Source organism: Oenanthe melanoleuca, chromosome 3, assembly GCF_029582105.1.
Source record: "Oenanthe melanoleuca isolate GR-GAL-2019-014 chromosome 3, OMel1.0, whole genome shotgun sequence".
NCBI classification, from domain to species: Eukaryota; Metazoa; Chordata; class Aves; order Passeriformes; family Muscicapidae; genus Oenanthe; species Oenanthe melanoleuca.
The window spans coordinates 100,772,373-100,799,225 of NC_079336.1; the positions used below are offsets into that span (position 1 = coordinate 100,772,373).

At 42.1% G+C, this 26,853-nt stretch overlaps 3 protein-coding genes across 11 annotated transcripts in view; 2 read left to right on the forward strand and 1 right to left on the reverse strand.

The window, feature by feature from the left end:
- LOC130251503 (protocadherin Fat 4-like) overlaps window positions 1-12,997 on the forward strand; it is a 37,858-nt gene extending 24,861 nt beyond the window's left edge. Inside the window, exons 29-44 of the mRNA XM_056488182.1 lie at window positions 628-836; window positions 2,222-2,401; window positions 2,998-3,217; window positions 3,557-3,693; window positions 4,370-4,513; window positions 5,405-5,649; window positions 6,122-6,231; window positions 6,966-7,100; window positions 7,254-7,390; window positions 7,568-7,765; window positions 8,086-8,180; window positions 9,251-9,406; window positions 9,933-10,130; window positions 11,321-11,443; window positions 11,853-12,063; window positions 12,516-12,997. Of these exons, the coding sequence (XP_056344157.1) occupies window positions 628-836; window positions 2,222-2,401; window positions 2,998-3,217; window positions 3,557-3,693; window positions 4,370-4,513; window positions 5,405-5,649; window positions 6,122-6,231; window positions 6,966-7,100; window positions 7,254-7,390; window positions 7,568-7,765; window positions 8,086-8,180; window positions 9,251-9,406; window positions 9,933-10,130; window positions 11,321-11,443; window positions 11,853-12,063; window positions 12,516-12,728 (2,711 nt within the window). The 3' untranslated portion in view covers window positions 12,729-12,997. The remainder of the gene's footprint in view (window positions 1-627; window positions 837-2,221; window positions 2,402-2,997; window positions 3,218-3,556; window positions 3,694-4,369; window positions 4,514-5,404; window positions 5,650-6,121; window positions 6,232-6,965; window positions 7,101-7,253; window positions 7,391-7,567; window positions 7,766-8,085; window positions 8,181-9,250; window positions 9,407-9,932; window positions 10,131-11,320; window positions 11,444-11,852; window positions 12,064-12,515) is intronic.
- A 337-nt stretch (window positions 12,998-13,334) lies between these two features.
- Window positions 13,335-25,287, forward strand: LOC130251505 (activator of 90 kDa heat shock protein ATPase homolog 2-like). Its single transcript, XM_056488183.1, has 9 exons — window positions 13,335-13,497; window positions 13,575-13,765; window positions 17,300-17,385; window positions 17,975-18,089; window positions 19,255-19,343; window positions 19,549-19,671; window positions 20,418-20,519; window positions 21,311-21,362; window positions 21,562-25,287. The coding sequence occupies exons 1-9, from the start codon at window positions 13,418-13,420 to the stop codon at window positions 21,735-21,737; spliced, it is 1,014 nt and encodes a 337-aa protein (XP_056344158.1). The 5' UTR covers window positions 13,335-13,417; the 3' UTR covers window positions 21,738-25,287.
- The window catches only part of USP34 (ubiquitin specific peptidase 34), a 110,296-nt gene continuing 108,649 nt past the window's right edge, over window positions 25,207-26,853 (reverse strand). For all 9 annotated transcript variants that reach the window (XM_056488179.1, XM_056488181.1, XM_056488174.1 and 6 more), the window contains 2 exons: window positions 26,664-26,823; window positions 25,207-26,477 (listed from right to left, as the gene is read on the reverse strand). In XM_056488179.1, the coding sequence (XP_056344154.1) occupies window positions 25,894-26,477; window positions 26,664-26,823 (744 nt within the window). In that variant the 3' untranslated portion in view covers window positions 25,207-25,893. The remainder of the gene's footprint in view (window positions 26,478-26,663; window positions 26,824-26,853) is intronic.

Genomic DNA, 26,853 nt, shown 5'->3' on the forward strand with positions numbered 1-26,853 from the left:
CTGGCTTCACCTGCTGTATCTGCTGCAGGAAGATCAGGCTGTACTGGTCTGGCATAAAGTTACTCTGGCTGCAGAAAAAATAACTAATAGCACAAAAACTAACTCAGCTACGTTATCCTAACAATTGTGAGTGCCTAGAGTAAGTTCTCATGTGGTCAAGTGCATCAGTGCTTTGTCACAGATTTTTTACTAAATATAGTGCTGATTTTAATCTATCATCAAACAGCCAATTTGTATTTCAGTTTTGTAAAGTGTTTTGTATGAAGTGACCTTGAAGGTAGTTACAAAATTCCTCATTCTCATTAAGAACAGGACTTCTTAGGAAATACAAAAGTTTCTAACAATCTTTGACTGCTTCAGAGGAATGCAAACACCTGCCTGGAGAGGGGTGGATTGAATTTTATCCACTTTGGTTCCCATTTTTGTTAATTACAGCTCTGGATATATATGACACTCTTATCAACCTTGTAAAAACATTGAATTTCATTTTGTTCTTTGAAGAATACTGTAATGTACAATATTTGTATAAATAATGTCTACTTTTCATTGGAGGATTCATATCACCAATTTTCACTAATGAAAGCATAACCAGAATAATTTCTGGTTGACTTTTTGTTTCTTAAACAGGATATTTCATTATCCATTCATCCAGTGGTATTGTAAGAACAAGTAAGAATCTAGAACCAGAAGATTTTCCAGTAAATTTCAAGGTACGAGCAACAGACTCATCAAATGCTGCCATATTTAATGAAGTTGAAGTGAAGGTGGAAGTAATTGATGAAAACAATTTCCCACCAGTTTTCCCATCTTCTCTACTAGAAGAGACATTGCCAGAGGTAAGAAAATGTCATCCAAACTGAATCACAAAAATAAGTCTTCAAACTCATAATAATAAAAATGATCTTTTGTTGAGTATACAAGTAAACCTTCTGGAACTGGGCAGACTTGCTGTTCTGTCCTACCATATGATGTTGTGTGGTTTATTTCAAGCTGGAAATCCCAATACACAACAAGAAAGATCTAGAAGTGTGGACTTACTGAGTGAAAAGTGAATCCTTTCTCAAAAGGGGCTCCATGAAGGAAGGACTACCACTCCATTTTGGATATTTTACATATGGGATATTCAGGTGCATTTAAAATCTACTGGATGTGCTGGGCACCTCATAGGCTCTCACTCAGCCTTTTCCAAAGGAGCTTCTTACAGGGAATAACAGGGCAAAGTCTCTAATTTAGCAATATTGCTCCTCTTACAATCTGTTGTGATTTTGCTGGCATGAGTGATCAGCAGCAGAGAACAAGCCAGATTTCACTCAGATTTTCAGACATTGTGGCTCTCTACAGGAGAAGCCACAGCATTTAAATATGCAAAAGCAGCTTGCTTAACATTTCAATTTTCAAGTAACACTTTTCACACTTTTTTCTGCTGGTTGCTTTTTTTTTTTTTTTTTTTTTTTTTTTTGTAAGAAGCACATTGATCATGTTAATATTTTATAAAGCACATACCTTACCTTTGAGATCCCCAGCTGATGCACATGTATTGTCTTTAACAGCCACAACTGATTTAAAATTTACTCAATTTCCACCACTGAGTTAAAGATAGGTTCACTTATTACACCTAATTTTAATATTCCCAGTTAGTTTAATGGAGAAGAACTAGAATCACGTTTCCCAACCTTAAAAAATTGATTTCCATGTGAAATATTTACACAGTGGGAATTGCTGGATGCCCTGTTGGATCAAATTACTTCAGATCAGGTATCAAATAGCCCTGCAAGTGAAATGCTGGTATCTGCTGTCAATCTTGGTGCAAATAACATTGTTAAAAAGGATGAATTAGATTATTTCTTTTGATAATAATTAGCCAAATACTGCTCAGAAAGAAACATGATTTTGGAGTTGAGAACACCTATTGAGTTTCATAGAAGAGGCTGTTAAACAGAAATAACAGCAAGTCAGATGCTTGAGGTTAACATTTGGGCTGTTTGAAATAATTTTTCTCCCTGAAAATTGCAGCTGATGGGGGGAGGAAAACAGTTGTTTTCTGTAAATTAGAGAAAGCAAGAGACTCTTTCTCTTGTGCTGAACAAGTTGTATAATTTTGATTTTAAAATGTCTATACTACTGTAAGTGGGTGCAGTATTTGTTACTTTCTCCCTTTCACATAATTCAAGCAATTGCAGCAAAGCAGCCTCTGAGAGCCTCAATCTTCCTTCCTCCACAGGGTTCCCTTGCTACTCAGATTGTGCAGCTGAAAGCTCAGGACAGTGACACAGGCAGAAATGGTCTCCTGACATATGGCATTCTCAATGAACATGGACTGAAATTCAGGATAAATGAAACAACTGGAATCCTTTATTCCACTGCCCCCTTCGATTATGAGGAGGAACCCAGAGAGTATCAGGTTTGCTTTAGATTTTTAAAATCTTCTTTATTCAGAACTGTATATCTTTCTCTTGGAAAACAGGTGGCACTTGTGGTTTTGTTTACCTTGATAATGCTTGAACATTTTCTGCATTCAGAGCATCTCAAAGTGTGAGAAATTATTAAAACAAGCCATTGCCTTTTGACTAGAATTAAATTCAAGAACAGCTCATTGTTCACCTGACCTGAAAACACTTCAGCACATGAATAACTAATTTCACAATGACAGCTCATGTACTCAGGACTGTCTGTTGCTTGGATCTGTGCTGGACTGAGATCTTCCAGATATGATTTTTCAGTTAATCTTCTTTTTGTTGTTGCCACTGCTGGATATTTTTAATGGACCTATTTTGCTTCAAGCAAAAATATTGGTGAATTTGTTGGTTCTACACAGAAAGACTTTTTATTCACCCAAATGCTCCTTAAGTTTTCAAGAATCATTTTGAGGTGAATTCAGAACTGGACTTTACATTTCTAAGAATATTTCAAAGTTTAAAGTTCACCAAGATTTTTTAAATCGTTATGCAAGAACCTCTTTGTATGATTTCTCATTACCAGTAACTGTGTAACTTACAGGTTGTGGTGTATGCTGAAGATGATGGAATCCCTGAGAAGAAGAGGGGTTACTGCACAGTTGTGATAAAGATCACAGATATTAATGACTGGCCACCTGTGTTTGATCCAGTGCCTGAATTCAGTGTCCAGGAAAATGTGCCTGTGGGATTCACAGTTGGAAAAATCACAGCATCAGACAGAGACACAGGAGACAATGCCTTTGTTCTTTATAACCTCACAGGTAACAAGGAATCCTGTCACTGCACTGGCACTTTGTTGTCTATGCAATTATGAGCATAATTAGTATTATCCATGTTATTTCCCAATCTCTTTCCACCAAAGCCAAGAATGTTCATTTTCACCTGGTCTGGAATGTTATTAACTTATGCTCATACAATTTTCAAACCTTGGCTCATGCTTGAAATCCACTCAAAATACTTCTGCTCTTCTTCTACATTAATCCATACACTACTTAAAAATTTTGATGCATTCGGGACACAAGTAAACAAACAATTTAGAGTGTAGTTAATTGTCTTGCTAAGATATATTAATTGATGGTGCTTGTTTAAATCTGTCTCAGGTGATGGAGAAAATATATTTGAAATAGATGAAATACAGGGCATCATTAAGATAAGAAACTCTCCAGACTATGAAACCATGAATAAATACAACCTTACAGTGACTGCAGTCAACAATAAATCTGCCCCTTTCTACCAGGTAAGAGACCATTACTGTAATGAACAGTGACACTTCAGAGTGGATTTTGAACTACTGGGAGGGAGATCTATCCCAGACATTTATTGTGCAGAATAAATGAGTCACCTCATCATGTTCAGAGTCAGACTTCTACAGCCTTTAACCACATCGAGTGGTAGTGTACTTTATTTATGTGAAATATTTCAAAATTATGCAGGGTAGACTTTGACCCTGAATTGTTTGCTGACTGACCTGTGCTGGGGAACTGGAGTTTGCCTGCTGCTGTTAGAGCTACAAGTGATGTGATAGTTTTTCTTGGGAGAAGAAGTATTTTCAACAGATTATTCTAGTTCTGCTGTATCTTATTTGGAAAGTTATTAGTTATTCTTTAAGAGAATCAGAACGTGTGGTTTCCTTAACTGCATGGAGGAGGAATCCTAAACATATCTTGATCTTACTCATTCAGACACCTTTCAAGAAGAATCCTACTGCAACACTGAATTCCTGTCTCTCCTGTTAAAATCCTGTAGTGATCTGTGACACTGAGTTCACATAATTAAACCCAAACAATATTTTACTGCAGCGTTTTCAAAGCCTGATTTATAATTTTCGTATCATGTGCAAGTAAGGAGAAAAACCAATGCTAAATAAGAGTTTGTGAATACTCTAAAGTGCATGGCACCATTTTGTTTTCTAGGCAGCCACCCATGTGAGTGTTGCAGTGATTGATGTGAATGATAATGCCCCAGTGTTTGCCCAGAGCTCCTATTCTGCTTCCATAAACATGGTGAATCCTGTGGGTGCTCCTGTCCTCACCGTGAGCGCCACCGACCGTGACCAGGTAATTCCTCCTGTCACCCTGACACTGCCCTGGCTGCAGCACCAACACCTCCTGCTCCATTCTCCAGGCACCAAACATAGCAGAAAGTGGGTCCTGGTTAACTACCAGCTCTGGGAATAGAAATTAGGAGTTTTACTGCCTCTGCCTTGACACTGATGTACTCCCTGGGCTTGTATTTCCTTTAATTTTCCCCTTTACTACACAGAGTGTCCTCATTTTTAAATGTAATTTTGTTTGATATATCTGTACTACACCCATCAAACAGTATCCAGGCACTGGCATGGATATCCAGTAGTTAACCACATCACCATGGCAACATCACTAATAATTATATCATTTATAAGATGAAACATTTCCAAGTGACAACAAAATAGGTGTAGCAGGTGCCTTCCTAGTTCTTCATGCATAATTTTTGTTGGAATAGCTGCAGCTGTGGTACATTGCTCCAAATCATCTAACAGCCCTTTTTTAATCAGCCTTTTCAATGATTCTGTATAAAAAGTGAAATTGCCTTTGAAAATTGCTGAAGTGTGGGAGATCTGCATTGAGACCCCAATGAAACTCCTCCTTCAGCTGTGCAGAGTGGCACTTGTCCTCCCTGTGCCACCCTCACTACTCTGACTGTCCCCTGCTACACATCTAACTTATTTTCATTAGAGAATTTTTGCCATGTTGGTAAATGACCAATGTATTGTGTATTTTCTTCTGCTTTGTGTGTTTGTTTTTTTAATTTGTACACATCCTACCACAGCATTCACTCTTTAAAAATCACTCTTTTCAAAATAATTTCACTAGAGACATTTAGATGTTTTTTGATCCTCTTGTTTCAGTATTTATCTACCCTTCCAGACATACTCCCAGTTCCATGAAATTGTATTCCTTTCCTTGCAGGGGCAAAATGGGCTTATTGAGTATTACATCCTCCCAGATCCCACTGTGAGCCCATTCTTCCTGATAGAGGATTTGAGTGAGGGGAAGATAATTACAACTGGAAACCTGTCTAGATCTGGAGAGATGAATTTAACAGTGATGGCCAAGGACAAAGGTTCTCCTCCTCTAAATGGCACTGCTGTAGTTACTCTGACTGTGTTTGACAACCGCCCATTCGTTCCTCGCTTCAACAAAAGTGAGATCAGGTGAGGCTTTCAGATTGAGTTAAATAACAGGGATGTGTTCACCAGCTAGTGCAAAACACAGCAAAGCTGAAGGTCACTTTCATATTTTTCCATGCAGAAGAAAGGATATCAGTTTGGGGGTTGTTTTGAGAAACATAGGAAATTCTGCTTGGGGTTCTGTGAATGTGAGTTGAGGCACTGCCTTTTATTTCTCTACTTTGCAGCTTTTATAAGCCAGACTCTTTTCCCCTTCTCTCTTGAATACTATAAAACATTTTTCCTTAGGTTTTACCCAAGGATGACCCAAAATCTGGCTGGAAAACAAGGGTTTCACTGCACTCTGAAAGTTGGGCAGATCTGGCAAACAACAGGGGGGAGGGGGCAAGATTTTCTACAGAGAACTCTCTTTTAAAGAATTAAATTTCAAAACCTGCCTGGGCAACCACTCTTGGCAAAATTAACATTATGACTTATCATTTGTTTCCTGCATTAGCATTTCTGTTACGGAAAACACTGGAGTGAATTATTTAATTTATGATTTTGCTGTGGTTGAAACTTCAGGAGAACCCATTGATTACACAATTGTATCTGGCAATGAAAGAGGTGAGAACCATCCCCCTTATAAGCTAAAATAGCCAGGAGAACATCATAATCTGTATTTTGCATGGCAGGTGCTGCTGTGCATAAATGAGGAGATGGAGAGCATGGATAAAACTTATTTTTAAAAAAAGTTTTTAAGAAAACATAATTTTTTTTAGGTCTTTTTAGCATTGACGTTGCTGATCTTTGGCTGGTAATTTGCTAAGAAATGGCTTCTTTTAATCTTAAACTAGGATAATTTAGAGACTGGGAGAGCCAAAATAGAAAGTGTTGTTAACAAGCAGCTTCCTCCCTGCCAATCACTTTTAGTCCATCATTTCCTTGCCTTTATGTTAAGGCTTCTGCCCTCTTACAGCTGTGCCCAGGCTCCATTTGGCCTACAACAAAGGAAGTATGTAGAAACTGAGAGAAAACTTGGAAATGCATTAAAAAATGGAGTTGTGCAAGAAGGAGCTGTAATTCTCCTTAGCTGTGAAATCATGTGAATTCCTTTTCACATTTACTGTTCCTTTACACGTTTAAGAGCTGTTTGGTGTCGGGTACAAACCCAGCTGTGATGATGCCTTTGCTGCTTGGCCAGTGGAAGTGTTGAATTTCACTTTGTTCAGAGCAGAGGAGCCATGGAAACATCCCAAGGGCAGCTAAGGGCAACTGGCCCAAGGGCAGCTAAGACAAGAGAGGCAGGAGGGGTACAAGTGAAATGGCAGCTGTCACAGCAAAAGTGTTTTTCCTTTCAGGTCACTTTAGACTGGATCCTGAAAGTGGTGAGCTGAGAACAGCAGTTAACTTGGACTATGAGGAAGTTTCTCAGTATGTGATTTTAATTCAAGCAAACAAAAATGTCTCCTCTGCTGCAGAAGTCCAGCGTTCAGGTAACTTCTTGCTCTGAATGATTATTCCAGGGGAGCAATGGACACATTTTGTATGTGCAGCCCACAGAGGAGCTGTGATTCTCTTTAACCTGCAAAGTTTGATATGAAAGGTGAAAAGCTGATGGTCAAGGTTGCCCACTTGTGTTTCTCCAGGCCTGTTTGCTGAGAACGTGGCCATGCTGACGATCTCCGTGCAGGATGAGAACGAATCTCCCGTGTTTTCCAGCGATTCCTACTCCGCCCGCATTCCCAACTCTGTGCCCTACAAATACCCTGTCATTACAATCCAGGTAGAGTGCTTCCTGTGCTCTTCACCAGGACAGAAATCCTGTGATAGAGCTGGGTTTCTTCCACTGCATTAAAGGAGCCTTAAACCTGCTCTTGAGAGCTGGGTTTACTGCTCGAAGAACAGCGAGCAGCCCAAAAGCCACAGGCTGAGTGTCACAAGTGACCTTTCTTAAACCCAGGCCACAGATCCAGACTCAGGAGACAACGGACGACTGCTGTACAGCTTAGTGAGCACTCACACCAACGAATTTGACATCAATGAAGAGACAGGACAGGTTTTTACAGTTTCTGTCGCAGGAAAAACTGGAACGTTTAACATGCTAGTCCAAGTTGAAGACCAAGGCACAAGCAAATACACAGCCTTGACAGCACTCAGTGTAAGGAAGAGTTCTTTGTAAAATCCTGATTTATTTCCATGTCAAAATTGTGAATGAGAAGGGCTAACTTTGGTAAACCAAAAAAAAAAAATTTACTTAATTCTCAGTATGGCTGTCAGATATATGAATATTTACATACCAGAATTAAGAGGTTGCCATTTTCATTAACATATAAAAGTATGTTGGTACAAAAAATTATTTTTGGAGGACTTTGATTATATATGAGAAGGTTTTTGTTGTTTAATGGGTTGAGATTTTTTTGGTCAATCTGTGAGAGGTACAAATGCTTTAGAAAATCTTATCTGTGATTTTTTTATTAGGTAATTGTTGACTCCAGTTCCAGTAGCAACATTGTGATGCTAGTGCTTAATCAGAAGATCAATGTTGTGGAAAGAAACAGTGATGAAGTAAAAAGGTATTTTTGAAATTGTGTTGAAACTTGTACTGAAAGGTGTTTTTGAACCTTATTCTGATATAATATCTAATGATAAATTCAGAGTCCCTTTGGGATAGGGATCTGACAGGGGAGCTGATACAGCCAAGTGCCCAGGAAAAGCCAAGCCTTCAATTTGACATAGCTCAGAATAATTGGAGCAAATTCACAGGAATCCACCAATTTCTGCCTTGTAAGTTTTGCCTGAAGCTGACAAATCTCAAAGAGGTCATTGACAATTTCAAGTGGCCTCTTCCCACCTCAGTGTTTGTGTCATTTTTAACAGCCTAGGGTAAAGGCTTTCATGGATAGCAGGATATAAAAGTGGAGACATAGAGCACACACCCCAAACCAAACCCACCATTGCTACAGGTGAAAACTCCTCTCATGGCACAGCAGCAGAGCTTCTCCAGGACACCCCAGCCCTGCAGGAACAGGGGATCAGCCAGTGATGTGTGATGGCCACCCTATAAAAATCCTAATTGGCCCTTTTTGGCATGTTAACAAAGGAGGAAGGTCTTTTGTTTGGCTACACATAAACATATGCTTACACTAGAGAGATTGAGTCCTGTGCTTATGAAGGGAAATCACACTGAAGGTGGGAAAAATGAGTTTGTAATGTTGATGCTATTATGGACCAGTTCTTGTTGGTAAAAATTAAATGGAAAATTTTCTTGGAGGCAGCTGGTGCTGACTGCTACCAGAATGATGGATTAACTGGGCCACTGGTCCAATCCAGCATGAAATCTCTGGAAAAAGAGGAGAAAACAATGAGGATTATGAGACTAAATTTCCCTCCTCTCCATCTTTACTGTTTATAGTAATCTATAGGTTTTTTTTTTCCTCTGCTACTCAATCACTCAACAATTTTGGACAAATAGTTTAATTCCTTTGCTGATGATAGTCCTGCATTTTTACATGCTTAGATTAAAATACCTGCCAAGGTATTTTTATTAGTATAAATTAGTACCTGTCAAGTGTTGTATTAAATACTACTTCATTTAATTTCCATTGCCCAGTTAATTAAAAATGTTTTCTTCATATGATGTCAGGGTCCTGGAAGATAAACTTGGATGGAATGTATATGTGGTTAATATTTATTCCAAGGAGCTTGAAAGAAAAGCAAGGAGCAGCACTGATGAAACCCAAGTAAACTTCATTGCTTTTAATGAGGACCACCAGGAAGTACCTGCAGAAGAAGTAAAAAGGTCTGTATGGCACAGTCTGACCTCTGGGGGGTCAGAGCTTATGCAGACAGGATTTTTTAGAATTCAGAAAGCTGTTTACACTGTTTACACTGTTTACTGAAAGCTAATTTTCAGAGTTTGCAAAAAACACGAGTAAGGCTTTTTCATTGAGCAAAACAGATTTAAAAGTCAGTTTAAGGAAAAAAAAACAAAAAGCTGAAGGAGAAAGAATACAATTGAAATATATATTGACCTCAGAGTGGCAGAATTGATTAAAAAGACTTTAGATGTATTTTACATTTCTTTGGTCAGTAATTAGAGATTACCTGTCAGTGATGTAGATCTAGTTCTCTCCAAGCTCTGCAGCATTTTGGGTCACAAGCACCAGGGCTGGTTGCTGGAAAACACAGCTTTTCCTGAAGGAAAGACACGACAAGCCTGAATCGGCGGAAAAGGTCTTGGCAGAGCAGCGAGGGATACTCTGCATTCTCCACAAGTCCTGGGGCCCAAAAGAAGGTGAGGTAGACCATGCCTGTTGTCTCCCCAGGAAGCTGAGGGAGCAGAAGGGTGCCATTGAGCTGGAGCTGGAGCGGGTGTTCTCAGCCTCTGTCAGCGCTGCCGTCGGGGAGGCTGCGGCCGCGCCGGCGCCCCCGGAGCTCGTGGCCTCCATCGTGCTCGGGGTGCTGCTTGCTGCCACCCTCGTGGCCTTCCTGGCCTATGTGCTGCTGGATCTGAACAGGAAAAGGTACTTAACAGTGTCGTGCACATCTACAGCTGTCCTGGTTTGAAGGACAGTGTCTGCCAATAAAGGCAGAAGCTTCTCTTCTAAACAGAGAATGTAAACCCCCTTCCTCCAAATTATTATTATAATTTTGAAATTAAGGGCCTCTCAGGCAAAGATATGGGAATTAGGAATAACAGTTCTTTGCTAGGAAAACTAAAATAGAAATACAGTATTACAAAGGACAATCCCAACCCTGACAGAATCAGAATACAACCTGACACCCGTCAGTCAGTCAGGGATTGGTAGCAGTCCCATTAAGTGGTGTCTGCATCCTCCTGCAGTATGTGGTTCAGCTGAAGCAGTGCTCCTGTAGAAGGTGCAGTTTTCCTCTGAAGGTCCAGGGATGATGTGGAAAGGTCTGGTTTTTTTCTGGAATTCAGTGGAAAGACAGATAACTTGCTGTCCAAAACCTTAGGTTTTTTTTTTTTATCTAGGTAGGAAAGGCTTGGCTCCTCCCCCTGGCTGGAGCATCTCCCAATGGGATGATGGAATTCTATCAGTCATACAGTGGGACTCAATGGCCCAGCAGCAGATGATATCTTCCTGGAGGGAGGATGGGTTCTAGAAAAGATAAAGATGATTGTCCCAGCTGGTTTAAAGATGGCCCATTAGCAGATAATATGTGCCAGGAGATAAGGAAATCACTACCCCATCTGGCTTCAACATTTCTGGCCACATCCTGTATTGCAACCCAAGACAACAGCTGGTGGGTTTAATTCAATGTCAGTACAAAAAATATTTATCTGATAAATTACTGGTATTCGCAGGGAGCTTTGCCCAAGATTTGTTAAGTGAAGGTTGTTGCTTCTTGTGTTTGTCACACAGAAAAACAAACAATTCTAAAACAGAGAAATGTGGGCAGCAGAAATTTTAACTGTGAAGGGGACACATGAATCTATTCCAACCCCATAAATTATGAAATCAAGGGAGGTTTTGCTGCTTGACTTCAGTGACAGCAAGGCCACATGGTAGAGGAAAACAATTTCCAGAAAGGGAAGCAAACATTTACACTGCTACCATTATTCCAAACTAATCCCCAGAATAACACTGAAATGTTGTGTATTAAAATTAAAACACAAATAATTCATCTTCTGTTTCTAAAACAACCATAAAGCCAATCTTCAAAAGATTTTTTAATGTATTTTTTTCAGAAAATATAAGAAACAGGATTTGATTAAGAAAGTTGAAATTGTGGAGGGCTTTGATAACCCATGGGCAGCTGATGATAATGGAAGTCTGAGCAGCTTAGAGAAACCAGAGGACATGAATAATGGGTAAGCAGACTGCTACTATCACAAATTTATTTAAAAGTTGCATATAAAAACGGTGGTTCTAGTTTATTCTGGTACCATAGGATTTTTCTTGGATCTCCCACTGGGCTATAGGTCCATATAACATATCCTTAAAATGATGTTAAAAATCTTCACACTTGAAGGAGGTTAATACCTTTCAATCTTGTATCAAAGGCAAATTCCTACTTACTCTTTAGCAAATTGTTAATCCTAATGCAGAAATGACCCTTCAGAAACTACTATATAAGAAACTACCCTATAAGAAACTACTTAATTCCCCTGGGTAAAATCCCACTAATTTTGAGATCAGTGTGCACGCTGCTCTTGGTTGTAGAGAGGCTGGGATTTTTGTCTCAGCTCAAGGTGCTGTGACTTCTCTGAACTCTCTTAGGAGAACTGAGATGATGTCATTTGAAAACTTGGAAGGCACCAGAGGGGATGATGCTGAAAAAAATGAAATTCAGGCCTCTGAAAAAAACAAATACCTGGAGACAGTGCTGCTGGATTACAAGGGTGAAAGTGAGCAAAATGGAGCACTTGAAAAAGCTGCTGAAAGTAGAAATGTGGAGGTCCAGCCGCCTGTGGGATTCACAACACAACAGGTAACAAGCTTTTTGACTGCAAAGCATGGAATGAAAGGGTTTTTGTTGTTATTCAAATCAAATAACTGAAGGAACGATCACAAAAGCAAATCTGATGGAACTAAAAAAAAAATACCTTGTGAAATAATCCCTGGAAGTGTCCAAGGCCAGGCTGGACAGGGCTTGGAGCAACCTGGTCTAGTGCAAGGTGTCCCTGCCCATGGCAGGGGACTGGGGCTGGATAATGTCTTAAGGTCCCTTCCACCCCAAACCATTCTATGATTCTGTTAAAAAATACTTAGAGCAAGGGCTGTTTGTCCCTGTCTAGGAGAAGGAGCAGCACTTTCATCCAGAAGTGATGACTCTCTTCTGTCTCTATGGAATGGGAACAGTAAAGGGATCACAATTTTATAATTTCTCCACAGTCAACCATTTGTAGCTCTCTGCCTCACCTGCATTTTGCTTTTTTGCAGGATTCCTTTCCCACAGACACGAACCAGAAACAAGCTCTGTCCTTAACACCTCATCCCACATTGCCTGCCCCCGAGAAAGAACTGAAAGGAGTAAAATTTTCAGAGGTGGCAGTGATTTTGGATGCAGACGATGGAGATGATGAGCTTGGGGATGATGAGCCTGGAGATGATGAATCTGGGGATGATGAATCTGGGGATGATGTATCGCTCTGACAAGAACACTCGATGAAGAAAATATTTACAAAAAACACAATGAGACTCATTGGAACAGCTCAGAATGAGCACTAAGAATATGGGAATGTTATCCAGATTTTAATTCTGCTGTTGTAAGGGTGGATAAGGCAGAGAACAAGCAATTTGCGGGAAGAGCTGCAGTGCTGTGCTGCAGGGCTGCTTCCCCAGCAGCAGCAGCGCTGTCTCACGGCGTATTTCATTTCTTTTGGCACGTGTCAAACGGGCAAGACAATAAACCCGATTCCAGAGGCGTTGCCTTGTCATTGCTTCAGACGGAGTAATTTTGGGAACATCAATTATTCTGTTGTTTTGCGCAGAGTCTTTGAAAACGAGAGTCTGTTTTCTAATTCTCCTGTTTTCGGGGTTTTTTTTTGTTTTTTTTTCCTTGTGTTTTGCAGCCCCAGGCGGTGCCTCCCCGAGCCGGGAGCAGCCCCGAGGAGCGGCGGCCGCACAGCCCCGGCACAGCGCGGAGCCGCCGGCGCTGCCGAGCCCGCTCCCGCCGCTCCCTCCGCCCCCCGCGCCGGGAGGAAGGGCAGGGCAGGGCCGGGCCTCGCCTTCCTCCTCCTCCTCCTCCTCCTCCGGCGGGGCGGGGAAGTTTCTGGCACCTTCTGGCGGTGCCGGCGGAAGCGGCGGAAGGAGCGGGGGGAGCCCGGGGCCGGGGCAGCGCCATGGCCAAGTGGGGCCAGGGGGACCCGCGCTGGATCGTGGAGGAGCGGGCGGACGGCACCAACGTGAACAACTGGCACTGGTGAGCGCCGGGAGCGGGAGCGGGGAAGGGCTGCGGGGAATGGGCGGCCGGCGCTGACCCCGCCGCTCCCGGGGCAGGACGGAGCGGGACGCCACCAGCTGGTCCAAGAGGAAGCTGAAGGAGGTGCTGGAGGGGCTGGTGGTGGAGGGCGAGGCCGGGCGCTGCGAGATCGGCGACCTCAAACACGTGGAGGGCGAAGCGTCCTGCAACAGCCGCAAAGGGAAGCTCATCTTCTTCTACGAGTGGAACCTGCGCCTCAGCTGGAAAGGTACGGGGGGAAGGGGGATGCAGGGGCTCGGCAGGGATCCGGCGTGCCCCGGGAAGGTGCCACTGCCACGGGCTCTCTGCTGGTCCCTGCTGCCATCGGGAGCCTGTCCCCTCGGCGCTGGGAGAACGGGAATGGCTCGGGAGCTGCAGTGACTCGGAGTCGTGGGGACATTGCGGGAGCCACGTGGGCCCGGACTGGATAAATGCGTATTCTTAAATAACCTTGAAACCCGAGCTTGGCTCCTTCCCCTGCTCCCAGGCTTGTTCCGCCGCGTATTCCTCAGCGCTGCGTTCCCGGGGTATCAGCACGGCGCTACTCGCTCGGCTTTGCTGGGAGGGAATCCTGCATTGTGGTGGCACTGACAGCAGTGCCGGGGCTGCTTTAGTTCCACTCTGTCCAAATTACAGCTGTGTGCTCCTCCGTGCCTGCGGAGAGCAGGAAAACCTAGGAGATGTCACGTTACAGCTGCTTCCAAAAACTAACTGTAGTTTAAGGATTGCGAATTACATGGGGATAAAACTCTTTAGTGGGAAATGGAAATGATTCTTGATTATTTGGGATACGTGGGGCTCCGTGCATTGTTTGTTGTGCTATATCCCAGCTCTTGGAGTTGTCCTCACTGTGCTTGTCCCATGAGAAGCTCTTTGTTTGCAGTTCGGCTTTTGGTGATACCAAGGAATTCTTGCCATTTATTAAATGCCTGAAACTTGACAGCAAATTGTCTTGCACTGGAGGGAGAAGCAGGAGCAGCTGATGGAATGAGCCTGCACAGGAAATTGTCCCTGGATATTGTAGTGCCAAGTGACAGGCTGTGCTTCCCCAAATACTGTCCTTATTCCTCAGCCCTGGGATGTGCAGGTTTGCCTGACTGGAATATTGCTGAGACCAGAACAGATCTGGAATTGAAGTCTGCACCCACAATAAGAGGGGACTTTAAACTGAGTAGTGTTGTTTATTTTAGATAGTTTTATATGTTCCAAGTGTGTTATAAACTAAGACCATACTTAAGAGTTGTGGTGTAAATGTTAACAGAGAACAAGGCAAATACTACACTCTTGTGCAGTTTAAATCTGTGTAGATAAAATAATTGTGATCAGCTTTTTGACTTTTTAAAGTTCAGCTAAATCACCTTAAGCTTTAAACAGAGGTTAGTTTGGCTTTGTGTGGTTTATTTCAGAGTATGAAGTTAGAAGCAGGCAGTATTTTGCTTGTATTTCTGTGTAAACTCTGTCTCTATGAGATGTTTATGCTGGTCAGTGTTTAGAGACAGCTCTGACTTAGGCTGGCTGCTTTGCTGTGCTGAGTGAATCATGGCTTTGAGAGCTTAATTTTAAATGAGCTGGCTACTACACAGGAAATTCTAAAAAAAGAACCCCAGAGGCTGATTTTTTTTGTGATAGCCAACATGTGTGTTTTGAGAGCTCTAAATTAGAAGTGAGAGTTCAGATTGAACTAAAAAACTGTAATTAGTTCTGCAAGTCTTCAAGGATAACTAGGACTTCAAGGTATGATTAAAATATGGGTATGTAAGGATAATGATAAAAATCCTGAGACTTGCAGCCAGTTTGGAAAGTCCAGCATAGCAAAAACGTTGTTGGTAGCAATTTAGATAAGAGAGAAACAAGAAAGTGAGGAACTGAGCATACTAAAATTGAGCAAAATGGCTGCTCTGTCATTTTTTAGAGGGTGCAATGAGGATTTTAATGGATCATTCCACATTGTGGTGGAAGCTTTGTGAAAACGTTTGTCCTTTTAAAGCAGGTATTTCAACAGGGTGTTAGAGCTGGGTCTTTCTGAGATGTGTACTTCACAGTGCACTGGCAAGAAACCAAAAAATAATTTATTCTCAGGTCTGGTATTGAATTCCAATGCCATTCCAACACATAATTTGATTTTTATTGGTAGAAAGGTAGTAAAGCTTTGTTTACATTACAGTGGGAGTGAAAACACAGAGCTGCATCAACCTTCTGCCTGTGTTGTTGATCCACCAGCTCTATTTGTCCACTGGCTGGACTTTGCTGCCCAGCACAGACACTCTGACTGTGAAACTTCATTTTAAGAGTTGTGAAAATTGCTAATAGGATTAGCTGAATGAAGTCAGGTTTGTGTTTTGCTCCCAAAAAACTCCTTCCTGCATGCCTGTACTTCCTTTCTGGGGAGAGCAGCCAGAAATAAGATTGGTTTTATTGTCTGCAAAGACCACGTTGTGTGGTTTTCCTGCACTGAGCCTGGTTGTGGAAGGGAGCAGGGAGGACTGAGGTGGCTGTGTGGGCCCAGGAGTGTTTCAAGGATGGCATGAACCAGTTCCCAGGGCTTTATGGAGTGACAGCTTCTCCTGGGAGGCTCCCAGGTCTGGCTCTGCTGTCCCTGAGTGGATGTGGTTGTGTAGTTGTGGATTAACAGACTTTGCATGTTGAGCAATCCCTCACTGCCTCAGCCCCGAGTGGGGAGGGATCTTTGCACTTTGTGTTACCAACAGCCCTTCAGCTTCTCCATGCCAGGAAACACCTGGGTATTTACTGGAGTATTCACTGGGATCTCGACCAGTTGAGTTCTTTTGGTGCCCTGTGATCATGTGGGGGCTCAGGGAAGTAATTAAAATAATGAGAGTGATGTTCAGGGACAGTGGAATCCAGGTGGCTCCTGGAAGAAAGAATCCCCAGAAATTCTGCATCTGCCTTCCTGATAATTCCCCTTCTGCAGTCGTGCTCAGCCCTGGGCTGTTGGAATTTGAGTTTTGCTGATGAAGCACCTTGTTGGATTTTTTATGTTCTGACACTGAACTGACAGACCTGCCTGTTTCTGTTGTTGCTTCCTGAAGGGCTTTTATCTGATCTAATCAGTGAGTTAATTTAAATAACAAAACACTTCTGCAAGGCAAAGGGGAAGAGTCTTCAGTGGAATGAAAAAAGCCTCATACCTTAAATTCACTCTCTTCCTGTAGATTTGAGGCAGGCCAGCATGGGGGAGGCAGCTCAGTGGGGTGGGCCTGGGCCAGAAGTGGAGCATAATTCCTGTCCTTGCTGACCCTTTCTGCAGTGTGAAGTGGTTAAAAGTAATATCAAGTGCTCTAAATGTGCGTGTGAATTTCATATTTTAAATCATGTCAATTGTATACTTCTCCGTTGTACACGTCTGTTTCCTGGTGACATCCCTGCATGTTGGGAGCTTTCACACAATTAAAGAGGCCGTGGTTGGCATTCCAGGGAGCTTCTGAATCACATTCAGAGGAGAAGGAGATGATTTTTCCCTGCCCACCCCTAGATGCACGTGCAGTGCTGGGGACAGGCTGTAAAGGGTGTCAGGGCAGTGCAGGGAGCAGTGGTCCCTGTCCATCCCTGGGGGCACCTGGATAGGGAACACAGCTCCCAGGAGAGGCTCAGTTCAGTGTTCCTCTAAATCCTCCTGCTGTTCAGTTCCTTTAAATCAGCATTCAGGTAACACTTTTGTACAACTGAGTTCCAGGTGGCAAACTCTTGCTGTGGGGGAAATAGTTTTTAATGATGCATTTAAGAATTCGTTATGTTAATACAGGTACAGTGAAAGAGTCTGGTGAGAAACATAAGGGATCTGTTGAAATTCCTAACCTGTCAGAAGAAAATGAGGTAGATGATACAGAGGTAGGTGTGCAACACTGGTATGATTGTATAGGTCCACAATTCTTAAATAAAGTTAATCAACATCGAGGCATCATATTTTTATTTTTCCTGTTGTTAAGTGGGGTAATTGCACGTGGATAGTTTATTTCATGCTTTTGTTTATTATACTTGGAATAATGTCTTATTCTGTTCTCCAATTTACCAACGAGGAATGTGCAGTTTGCTTTACTAATTATTGACTCATGATATTTTAACTACAAATTTGAGAAGAACTCTGTTTGTAGTTTAAAAAAAAAAAGCCCCAAACCAACACAGCAAACCACTCCTAGACTTAAGACCTTAGGGAATCTCCCTGTTGGTTGAATAATGTTTGGTACTGGGCTTCCACAGATCCTTCAGCCTCTGCTGAACTTGATGAACTAGACTCAGTGGAGATACTACATTTATTTATTTCTTAAGAGGACTTACTTTTAGCAAAGGTTGGCTACCCCAAGATCATGAATTTGAAATTGCAGCTGTCCTCTGAGCATAGTAAACAAAGCCCAAATGCTTTCCTTTGTTGCCAGAACCCAAAAGGCTCCTTCAGATACAGTCATTTTTCTGTTTCTAGATAAATGTTAGCAAGAAGAAAGGGGAAGGTGATGTTCTGAAGGACCTGATGAGAACTGAAGGAACCACCAAAGTCAGAGAGGCCCTGAGGGACTACCTGAAAGCACTTAAAACAGGTAAATTAAAATTAAAGCAGGTGAATTAATCAGCACCTTGGGAGTGTTCCTCTGCAGGTGCCTCTTCTGAACAGCTTGGTCAGATATTGACAAATACTGTCTATACTGGTTTTATTTTTAATTGTCACCAGCTGAGATGAATTCAGTTATTCCTGACACTCAGGATGTTTCTTGCTTTCAAAAGTGGCCGTGTTCAAAACGTTCTGAGGCTGTGCTGGGCTCAGCTTGGCCCTGCTAGGACTGGCCAAAATCAGCATTTCTTTTTGTTGCCTAATTTTAAAAAACTGTCTTCCTTGCTTTATTTTTGTGTCCCTTTGTTTTAGTTATTAATTAAATTAGATATTTTATAGAATTTCTGAAATGCTGTCTTTATTTCTGTTCTTTACAAATACATCTTAAAGACTGCCATTATTGTTTGAGATTCTGAGGTTTTTATTATCCGAAACTTACTGAATTTATAAATTTTCACTTATTTTTCTAAACCAAAGGTGAACCAAATTTAAATTCTCCTTTCTGTTTTTTGAACTGTGGTATTTTTGTGAATTACAGCTGTTACCAAGAACCAGGAAAGCATGCTCCAAAAATTCATGTATTTACAGCTTGTAGTCAAATTGTTACCAGGTGCATCTCTGATTGTGAACTACTTTGTTAAATTATTACCTTTTTTTTTTTTTTTTTTTTTTTTTTTTGTCAAGTGCTGTGTAATTTTCCCAAGTTGGATCCTGCAATTTTTGGCTTGAGGGATTACTGTGTATGATTTTTAGAGCATCCAAAAACTTTAACACTGGAAACTCAAAGGGCAGCAGCCTCTGACAGGGGTGGCTCCCAGTCTGTACTGAGTTTCACTCCAGTCTTCTGCCAAACTTAGAAGAATTTCTTTGGGTTTTATTTCTCTTTGATCTGAACATCTGCTGTGCTGCCAGAAGTCCATGCAGGTGTTCCTGATTTGGGGTCAGGTGACTTGGAAAAGCCTTTCCAAGGGAAATTGCTGTTAGGTCCTTTCCTGATGAGAAGCATGAAGGTAAACTGGGGAAACTGGATTGAGTTTCATGTCCTGCAGAGTTTTTCCCATTCTCCAGGTTTTGGTGATCCTCACTGAGCATCTGGATGTCAGGGGGGTTGAACAGCTCAATTTCACACTGAAAAGTGCTTTTCTTCATTGCAGAGTTCACCTTGGGAATGATCCTGCCAACAAAAGCTCCTGCTGGTCAGGAACTGGCCATGGAGCGAAAACCAAGTGGGAGCACCGTGCAGGTTTGTTGGCTTCAGATCTTTCCACTGAATTTAGGGACTCCTGATGAATAATATACTGCTGAGTAAATCCAGAAATACAGTGTGTAATTGCCATGTGTTCACACACTGTTTAAAAATGTGCAGGTGACAACACTCCTGCCCTGCCAGCACTTTTTAAGGGTTGAGATCTTGCATTAATTCCTGTGAATATTTTTTTGCTTTGCAGGACTCTGTTACACCACAGTCTCTGGATATGGTTGGAGTAAAAATTCCAACAGTGAGGATACATATGAGGGAAGTCTTCAACTCTCCAGCTGATGAACTTTACAGCATCTTCACAAAGAAGGAAGTAAGTGATACTTTCAGGAGGCATTTTAACTGAATGTAGATGTTGATGGTGCTGAAGAGCTGTGTAAGCACTAAACACATCACAGTGTCAAGTACAAATTCCATTTGAAGAGTTTATTAGGCTGCCTTACACCTTTTTTTGCCAGTTGTTCCCTTAACAAAGTGAGGCTGCACTGTTATGTGGTTTGGGTGCAGCTTCCTTGTGCTGTCCTTAACAAAAGCTTTGCTCTTTGCTGTAGGTGGTGTTGAGGAGCCTGAAGGGCTCAGTAATGGCACTGCTGTTGCCCACAGCTTAATTAGATTAATTACTGGAGGTGATGATACTGTTGCTTGTAGGGGATGAATCACATAATTTTGGGTTTGTGTCCTTCAAATGAGTCTGGGCTGGTACTGGAGAACTTTAAATTACAATCCCAGGGCTACCTCTGGGAAAGAGAAATGGCTCTTAGCAGCTCTTCTGCACCTTCCTGAAGCTGCTGCTCTGTTTCCCTCATTTCCCAGTCTGAGAACAGCCAGTTGTGTCTCCAGTTGTGGATGTGCTGAGGGCAGAGCCTGTGCTGCTCTATTTACCAGTGCAAACTCCTCAGCATTAATATTCTCACTGGCCCCTACCACCACCCCAGCAATGCTGTATAAAGTCAAAAGCCTGATCAGTGTTGAAAGACTTCCAGGTGTATCAGTTCAGTTAATTCCTGCAGCACCCCTCCCTTGTCTCCCAACATGGTGCATTTTGTGTTTTTCTGTTAGCTGGTACAGAAGTTCTCCAAGTGCCCAGCTGTGATTGAAGCAGAGAAAGGAGGCAAACTTCAGATGTTTGAGGGCTTTGTCAGCGGTGAATACACAGAACTGGTAAAAAGCTCCTACTCCACTTTAACAAAGGGGGTGGAGGGTGGTGGCTCCTTCCCTGAGCTGGAAAGCAGCGGAAATTCATAAATTTGTGAATATCAGTTCCTCTGTTTCAAAGCAAACAGTTGGTCTTTTGTTGGCTGGTTTTCTGTCCAATCAAAAGAACAGAGACTGACCACACCTAAGGACCTGCACAGGGAGCAGAAAACTCAGCACAATCCTTTGTAACTGAGAGGAGGGAGAAAGCAGGTTTAAGGTTTATCTCCCAAATCCTGTCCCTTTTTGACTGGGGAGATGATCTCTGTTCTATTCAGGACAAGTGTTACCCTGCCCCAACTCTGAATGCTGGTGCAAATAGAAGGGAAAAACTTGATAATTAGAGCTCAGCTGCATTTTTGAAATGTCCTAAAAACCATTTTCATTTGCAGGAGTGCCCGACTTGTGTATTGGGCCAGGCTGGGTTGTGTAACAAATCATTCAGTCACACTTCAAAATTTCAGTGGGGAAAACTGGGCTTGTCCTTGTTTCAAAGTCTGCAAGAAAATCAGTGCTTGATGTGCAGTAACCAATGAGTCCTGGTCTTTCCCCACAGCAAAAACACAACAGTGGAATGCAGCATGCTGAAAGCTCCATGAAAACAGTTTATTTCAAAAATCACACCCCAATTTTGCTCTTGTTCACATGCATGTGTCCAATATTCCGTAAGATACTGCTCCTCTCCCTGTATTTCAGGGAGAACTGCAAAGGGAATTCTCTCAGGTGCTAACAAGGAGAACCTTCATTATCTTCCACAGGTCCCAAGCCAAAGACTTGTGCTGAAGTGGCGGTGTAGGAGCTGGCCTGATGGTGAGTTTTTCCAAGGATCTCTGATACTGGAGGGCTCTTTGCAGGGAGAAGGACCAATCCTGGCTGGGACCAGCCCTGGCCTTGGTCAAGCTGTGAAAAGAGGCTGTGCTCAGACAGGCAGAGCAGAGAGGGAATCAGCACCAACAAAAGTCCTTCTTTAACAAGCACTTCACTCAAGGGTCCTGTTTTCTTCCCCCAGAACATTATGCAACAGTGGCCTTGAACTTCCAGGACCTGGCGGCGCAGTCAGAACTGGAGCTGGAATGCAAAGGGGTTCCTGTCTCCCACGAAGAGAGTACAAGACAATGTTGGAAGAAGCAATATTTTGAAGAAATACATATTTTACTGCAGCAATCAAAAGACAGCATGGAATGATAACAGCACTGTAGTTTTGTTAGGGCATTACTTTTTATACTTTGTTAACATTTGGTTTTCTAAAAAAAAAAAAATATAATTTATTTGTGGGAAGAATAAAGACCCACTTCTATGAGACTGTACATAGTTTAAGCACTATTTATGGGTTTTTAGGGAATGAGAGGCAAGTCAGACTCTGTATATCAACAGCTTTACTCGGGGACAGTGATCTCTGTTCTGCTTGCCTGCACCTCCAGAGAGTGGTAATGATTCAGCTGCAGTGAGTCCTGCCCTCAGAGGTAGGTGAGCCCCACCATCAATAGGAAGCATTTCCAGTTCCTTAATATTCAGTGTATCAAGTGGCAGAATTGAATCCTGGTAGGAGACAGAGTTCCCAGCAGAGGTGAGCTGAAAGGGATTACAAAACTGCTGATCCATTTCAGGAAATGGGGGGGTTTCATTTATACAGCCTCTTTGAATACTTGCTAGATGCTTTTATCTGCAGACTGTTTGCAGCTGCAGTTTTAGGAAAGATAATTAATAATGTCATGTAATTATTAGGTCTGCATGCACTATACTCCCTTACTTGACCTCAGTGTGACATTTATTTAAGAAGATACAAACAGTAGCAGTGCTTGCTTTCTGCAGTTCTGTAAAACCTTCCACTGAAATGATTTACAGCCCTCTGCAATGCTGTACCTCAAAGTGAACAACTGTTAAGAGAATTTTGACAGGAACAAATTGTAATTTTTAATTAAACCATCCAGGTGAGCAAGGATAACTTAGTTCTCAAATGCTTTATAAATAAAGTGTACAAATGAAATATGCAATCTGAAACAAATTGACCACAATAGGGCAGGCTGCCTTTGGAAAACGTGCTTGGCTCAATAAAAATATGACTTTACATCAAGCTGATTTTCTCCATAAACTGATACTGCCACACTAAATAAGTTTCTTAGAAGTCCTATATGTTTTATTTTTACAGAATGCCAACCTTACCACCCAAAAAGCTTCCATCATCCTGAGGACACAGAGGTGCTGCTCCTTTCTTCAGGCCAGGTTCTCCTGCAAAGTTTGCAGTCAGTCAGTTATTAACAACCCCTCTGAACTGAGGTGAGGTCTCCCCACAGTGACAGGAGAGCCACAGAGAAGATCCTGGGTGTTGCTGCTTTAAGATTCCAGGTGCTAGATGGGGAACAACCTCTTGAGTAGTGTTGTATTTTAGCATCTATTTCTGAAAGCTCAACATTTATTTACCTTCCCCCCCCCCCCCAGTATTCAAGGAAGAAAAGCCTGATGTTTTGAATATAAAAATTACTTAGGGTAGTAGTTGACAGAGGGAAATTAAGGTTTAAGACACTTCAGGCTTCAGCAGGTTTGTGGGTAGATGGTTGAAGAGATTTTGCAACAATTTAATCCTTGAGAGTAGGTGGTTCAGTGCAATTCCAAGTTTCTCCAAACAGTGAAACTGCAGCCCAGTACTCTCTGGGAATTGTGCCTCACCCATTTTCCCTCATGACTGAAATCCCCTGGTTTTCCTGTCTCCCTGCCCTCACTGGAATGGAGCATTTGCCAATTACTGGTGTTAAAAAAAAGACAGGACTTACTTGTGCTTCCAGCCTTGCAGTCCCTGCTCCAGGTGTTGGGCTGCCAAAACCCCTGGAAAACGAGGAGCAGCTCCATACTCCTCTAAAATTGGTGCTAAAATTTCTCCTAGACTTCCCAATTAAAAGTAAAAAATGTTAGATGATAATCAGCTGAGAAAGGCAAAGAGAAAAATAATACAATGGGAAGGACATGATTTTTAAGATTATGGCCAAAATTCTTTACAAATCTCAGCACTTAAAGTGCCAGAGGAGAGGCTGGCTATACATGGAGAAGTTATTTAAAAGCTTCATTTTGAACGGGTTAAAGGGGAGGTAGAAATTCCAGGAGGAAATAAATGGGAAGTGGGATAAAACCTGGAAGAAAATCAAAGCTTTAAGTGACTGAGGAAGCCAGTGGAAGATTAAAGGATTTAGGGTTAAAGGGTTTTCAAAGGCAGGATAAGGGAAACAGTTTTAAAGGAGGAAAAAATACAAACCAGAAAACTGATTTAAAGTGAGAGAAGAGGAATAGAATAGAAGGAATAATTTTCAGAGAATGGAAAGTGAGTGAGACAGAGAACAAACAAACACCTGGAAACAGGCTGTGGAAAAGCAAGACACATGTGTGCAGGTATTGCTTACTTCTGTTCAAAAAACTCAACTGTAAAAAAATTCTTTGTAAAAATTGCAGGAATACTCAAGGGGGAAATGAGGTAAGGGAAGAACAGAAGATTAATCATATTTTTGGTAATCCTGACATGATTAGTGGTGCAGTATTTGTGTATCCTTTATGAAATCACTGTCAAGTATTGTTTATAGTTGGTCTGCTTGAAAATGAGCTAAGAAAACACCCCAAAGGCCAGAATGCCACAACTCTGGTGTTTTCCCATCCTGCAGGAGCTGCTAAAGCCAGCAAGGGGCACCAGCTCAGACAACATCCCAACCATCACCTGCAGTGTTAATAAAAAAGTTGATTAAGGTTCATTCAGAAAGCCACTCACCCAAAGGGTTCCAGCAGCTGCTGCAGGTCAGGTTTTGATCCACAGGACAATGTTTTCCTTGACAGACAAATTCTGATTGTAGTTTTGAGTAGAAGCTGTTGATGTCTCTGGAGTTACAATCTGGGGAAAGCTAATCAGAAAAGATAATAAAATTCCTAAAAAGAACAAAACCGTAATTATTATGTCTGAATAATGAGGATGCCAACTTAAGCACTTACCAGTGTCTGTAAATGCAGGATAAAAGTGCTAAATAAATGGGAATAGAAATTTGTAAACTTTAAAGACAAATTAATTACAGAAAGTTAAAACCAATGTAAATTCAAAGGGAGCAAGAGCATCACAGACTCAAGGAGAAGCAAGTGATGCAGAATTGCAGTGGAGGGTAGATGAAATGGAAGAATTTTGAAGAAAAAAGATCAAGGTAGATGAAGACAATATAAAAATAAATGAGCTGAGCAACTGGAAAATGAAGCTGAAAATGGAGTTTAATCAGATATTAAAACCAGTAGCACTGACAGTCCAAAAGGTCACATAGGAAACTGGCATTACTCAGAAATAACGGGGAAGTATAATGGGAGAGATGATAAAGTCATTCCAGGGGTGCAGAAGCTATAAAAAGTGAAGGAGCACAGATAGAGCAGAGGGAAAAAAAGAAAGGAAGTCTGTCAATAGTGCAGGAGAAAAATTATTTAAGAGATATTAAAATAAGGGAAATGAGATGCCAAGTTCCACTGGCTTTTGACACTTCACCACTGTGTGGCTGAACACTTGTGCACAACAAACAAGCACCAAAATTCACATCAAATCTGAACCTCTGACCATCATTTCTCTCTCTGCTGCTGTTTCACTTACGAAGTTCTTTGCTGAGAAATCCAAAGACTGAAGCAACATATTATAAACAAATGAAAAGTCATCACAATCAGTTTAATGAAGTGCACAGAATAGCAATTGATCATGTCAATAAAAATAAAACAATTAATTTTACATCAAGTGTGCTTTATTTCCTCCACAGGTATTCTGTTAAATAAAGCACCATATATATACTGCCAGGCCACAGCTAAAGAGGATTCTTTACAGAATCAAATTTCTTGTGGTTGTTTAGTATACAAGTAAACTTAATTTTGATAATAAGAACCACAGCGATCTGAGGCAATCTGCCTCGATTATAAGGTACAAAACTGGCACAGAGGACACCATATTATACACAGTAAAAATGCCATAAGTTTAAATTACATCATACAGGGCCAGGAGGCCCTGTCTCCCAGACAGCCATATTAAATGAAAGCCACTACAGTGAACTCTTAATTACATAAAACATAGCCATTATCTGATTGCCCTTTAAGAAAGTGTACGGTAGATGCAAAATAAAATAAAATTTAAAAAAAATAATCTTGAGTTCTGCCTGACCAAGAATTAAGCATATAAATCTATCTTGCCATTCAAGCAGAGAGCACTGGACAAACTGAAGCACGAAACAGAAATAAGCAAAACTTATACAAACAGCATTTTTGAGGGAGGGGAAGAAGGATTTAAAAAAAAAAAAAAAAAAAAAAAAAAAAAGACTTAAAAGCAGACATGCTCCATCTAATGTCAAGAAGCAGCTTGGTTTCCTTTCCCAGATATCCGTGTGACCACGTGAATCGTAGACTCAATGGTCCTGCACAGGATGTCTAAAATGTCATGCTGCTGCATGTGACTAAAAAGTCCTCTGGAATGGCCACAGCTGATTGATAAATGAGTTTCGGGGTCCTGGGATGGTAAGGCTTGGCCGTCGCAGCTGCGCAAGTCTGCGAGGTCGGATAAAACGGCCGAGATGGACGTGGAGGGGAACTCCGCGTCCTCCTCGGCCCCCACGGCGTCCTTGGCAGCCTGCAGCTCTTGGAGCTCCTTGCACTCCTCGAACTTGCCGCCGCCCGGCTGCTCCTCCTGCGCCGCCTCCTCGGGGAAGGAGGAGGGCGCCTCCATCCTGTACTCCCTGCCGGCGCCGCTCTCGGGCGAGGGCGGCTCCTGCTCCGTGCCCGGGTCGATGATGGACGAGTCCCTGGTCTCGTTGTCCGAGGTGCTGCTGGGGGTCAGCGCCTCGCGCGGCTCCGCCTTCATGTCGCCCACGTCCACGGCGTGCTCCTCGTCGCTGCTCACCCGCCGCCGCTTCACCGGCGTGGCTCCTTCGTCATCTGCGGGGACAGGGACAGCACTGCTCACAGCCCCTTCCAGCAATAAACACTCGCTCCCTCACAGACAATTCCTGCATTGCAGCTTTCAACACCATCAGAAAACGGTGTTTTTGTGGGCCAAGAAACAGCCCACCCCGCAGGGATAAAATAACGTATTACATCAATATGATAAAAGCGACACCAAACCTTTAGTTTTTCTTTCTTTGGCTTCTTGCTCTTGTAATGAGTTCCTCTGTTGTTGACAAGCTCTACATTTGTTTAAAAGCTCTTGTAAAGTTGGAATCAGGGCTGAGTTGAGCTGTTTGGGAGTGTGCACCGAAAGCAGCAAGGCAAGTGCTCGGAGGTCCTGGGAACAACAGAAACAAATTTAAGGCTT

What these genes read in the sequence shown, in the direction of transcription:
- LOC130251505 (XM_056488183.1), top strand. Translation starts at nt 13,418, where the DNA reads ATGGCCAAGTGGGGCCAGGGGGACCCGCGCTGGATCGTGGAGGAGCGG. An exon ending in CCTGCGCCTCAGCTGGAAAG is followed by an intron (nt 13,766 to 17,299) that starts GTACGGGGGGAA and finishes ATGTTAATACAG; the next exon opens with GTACAGTGAAAGAGTCTGGT. An exon ending in ATGAGGTAGATGATACAGAG is followed by an intron (nt 17,386 to 17,974) that starts GTAGGTGTGCAA and finishes TTCTGTTTCTAG; the next exon opens with ATAAATGTTAGCAAGAAGAA.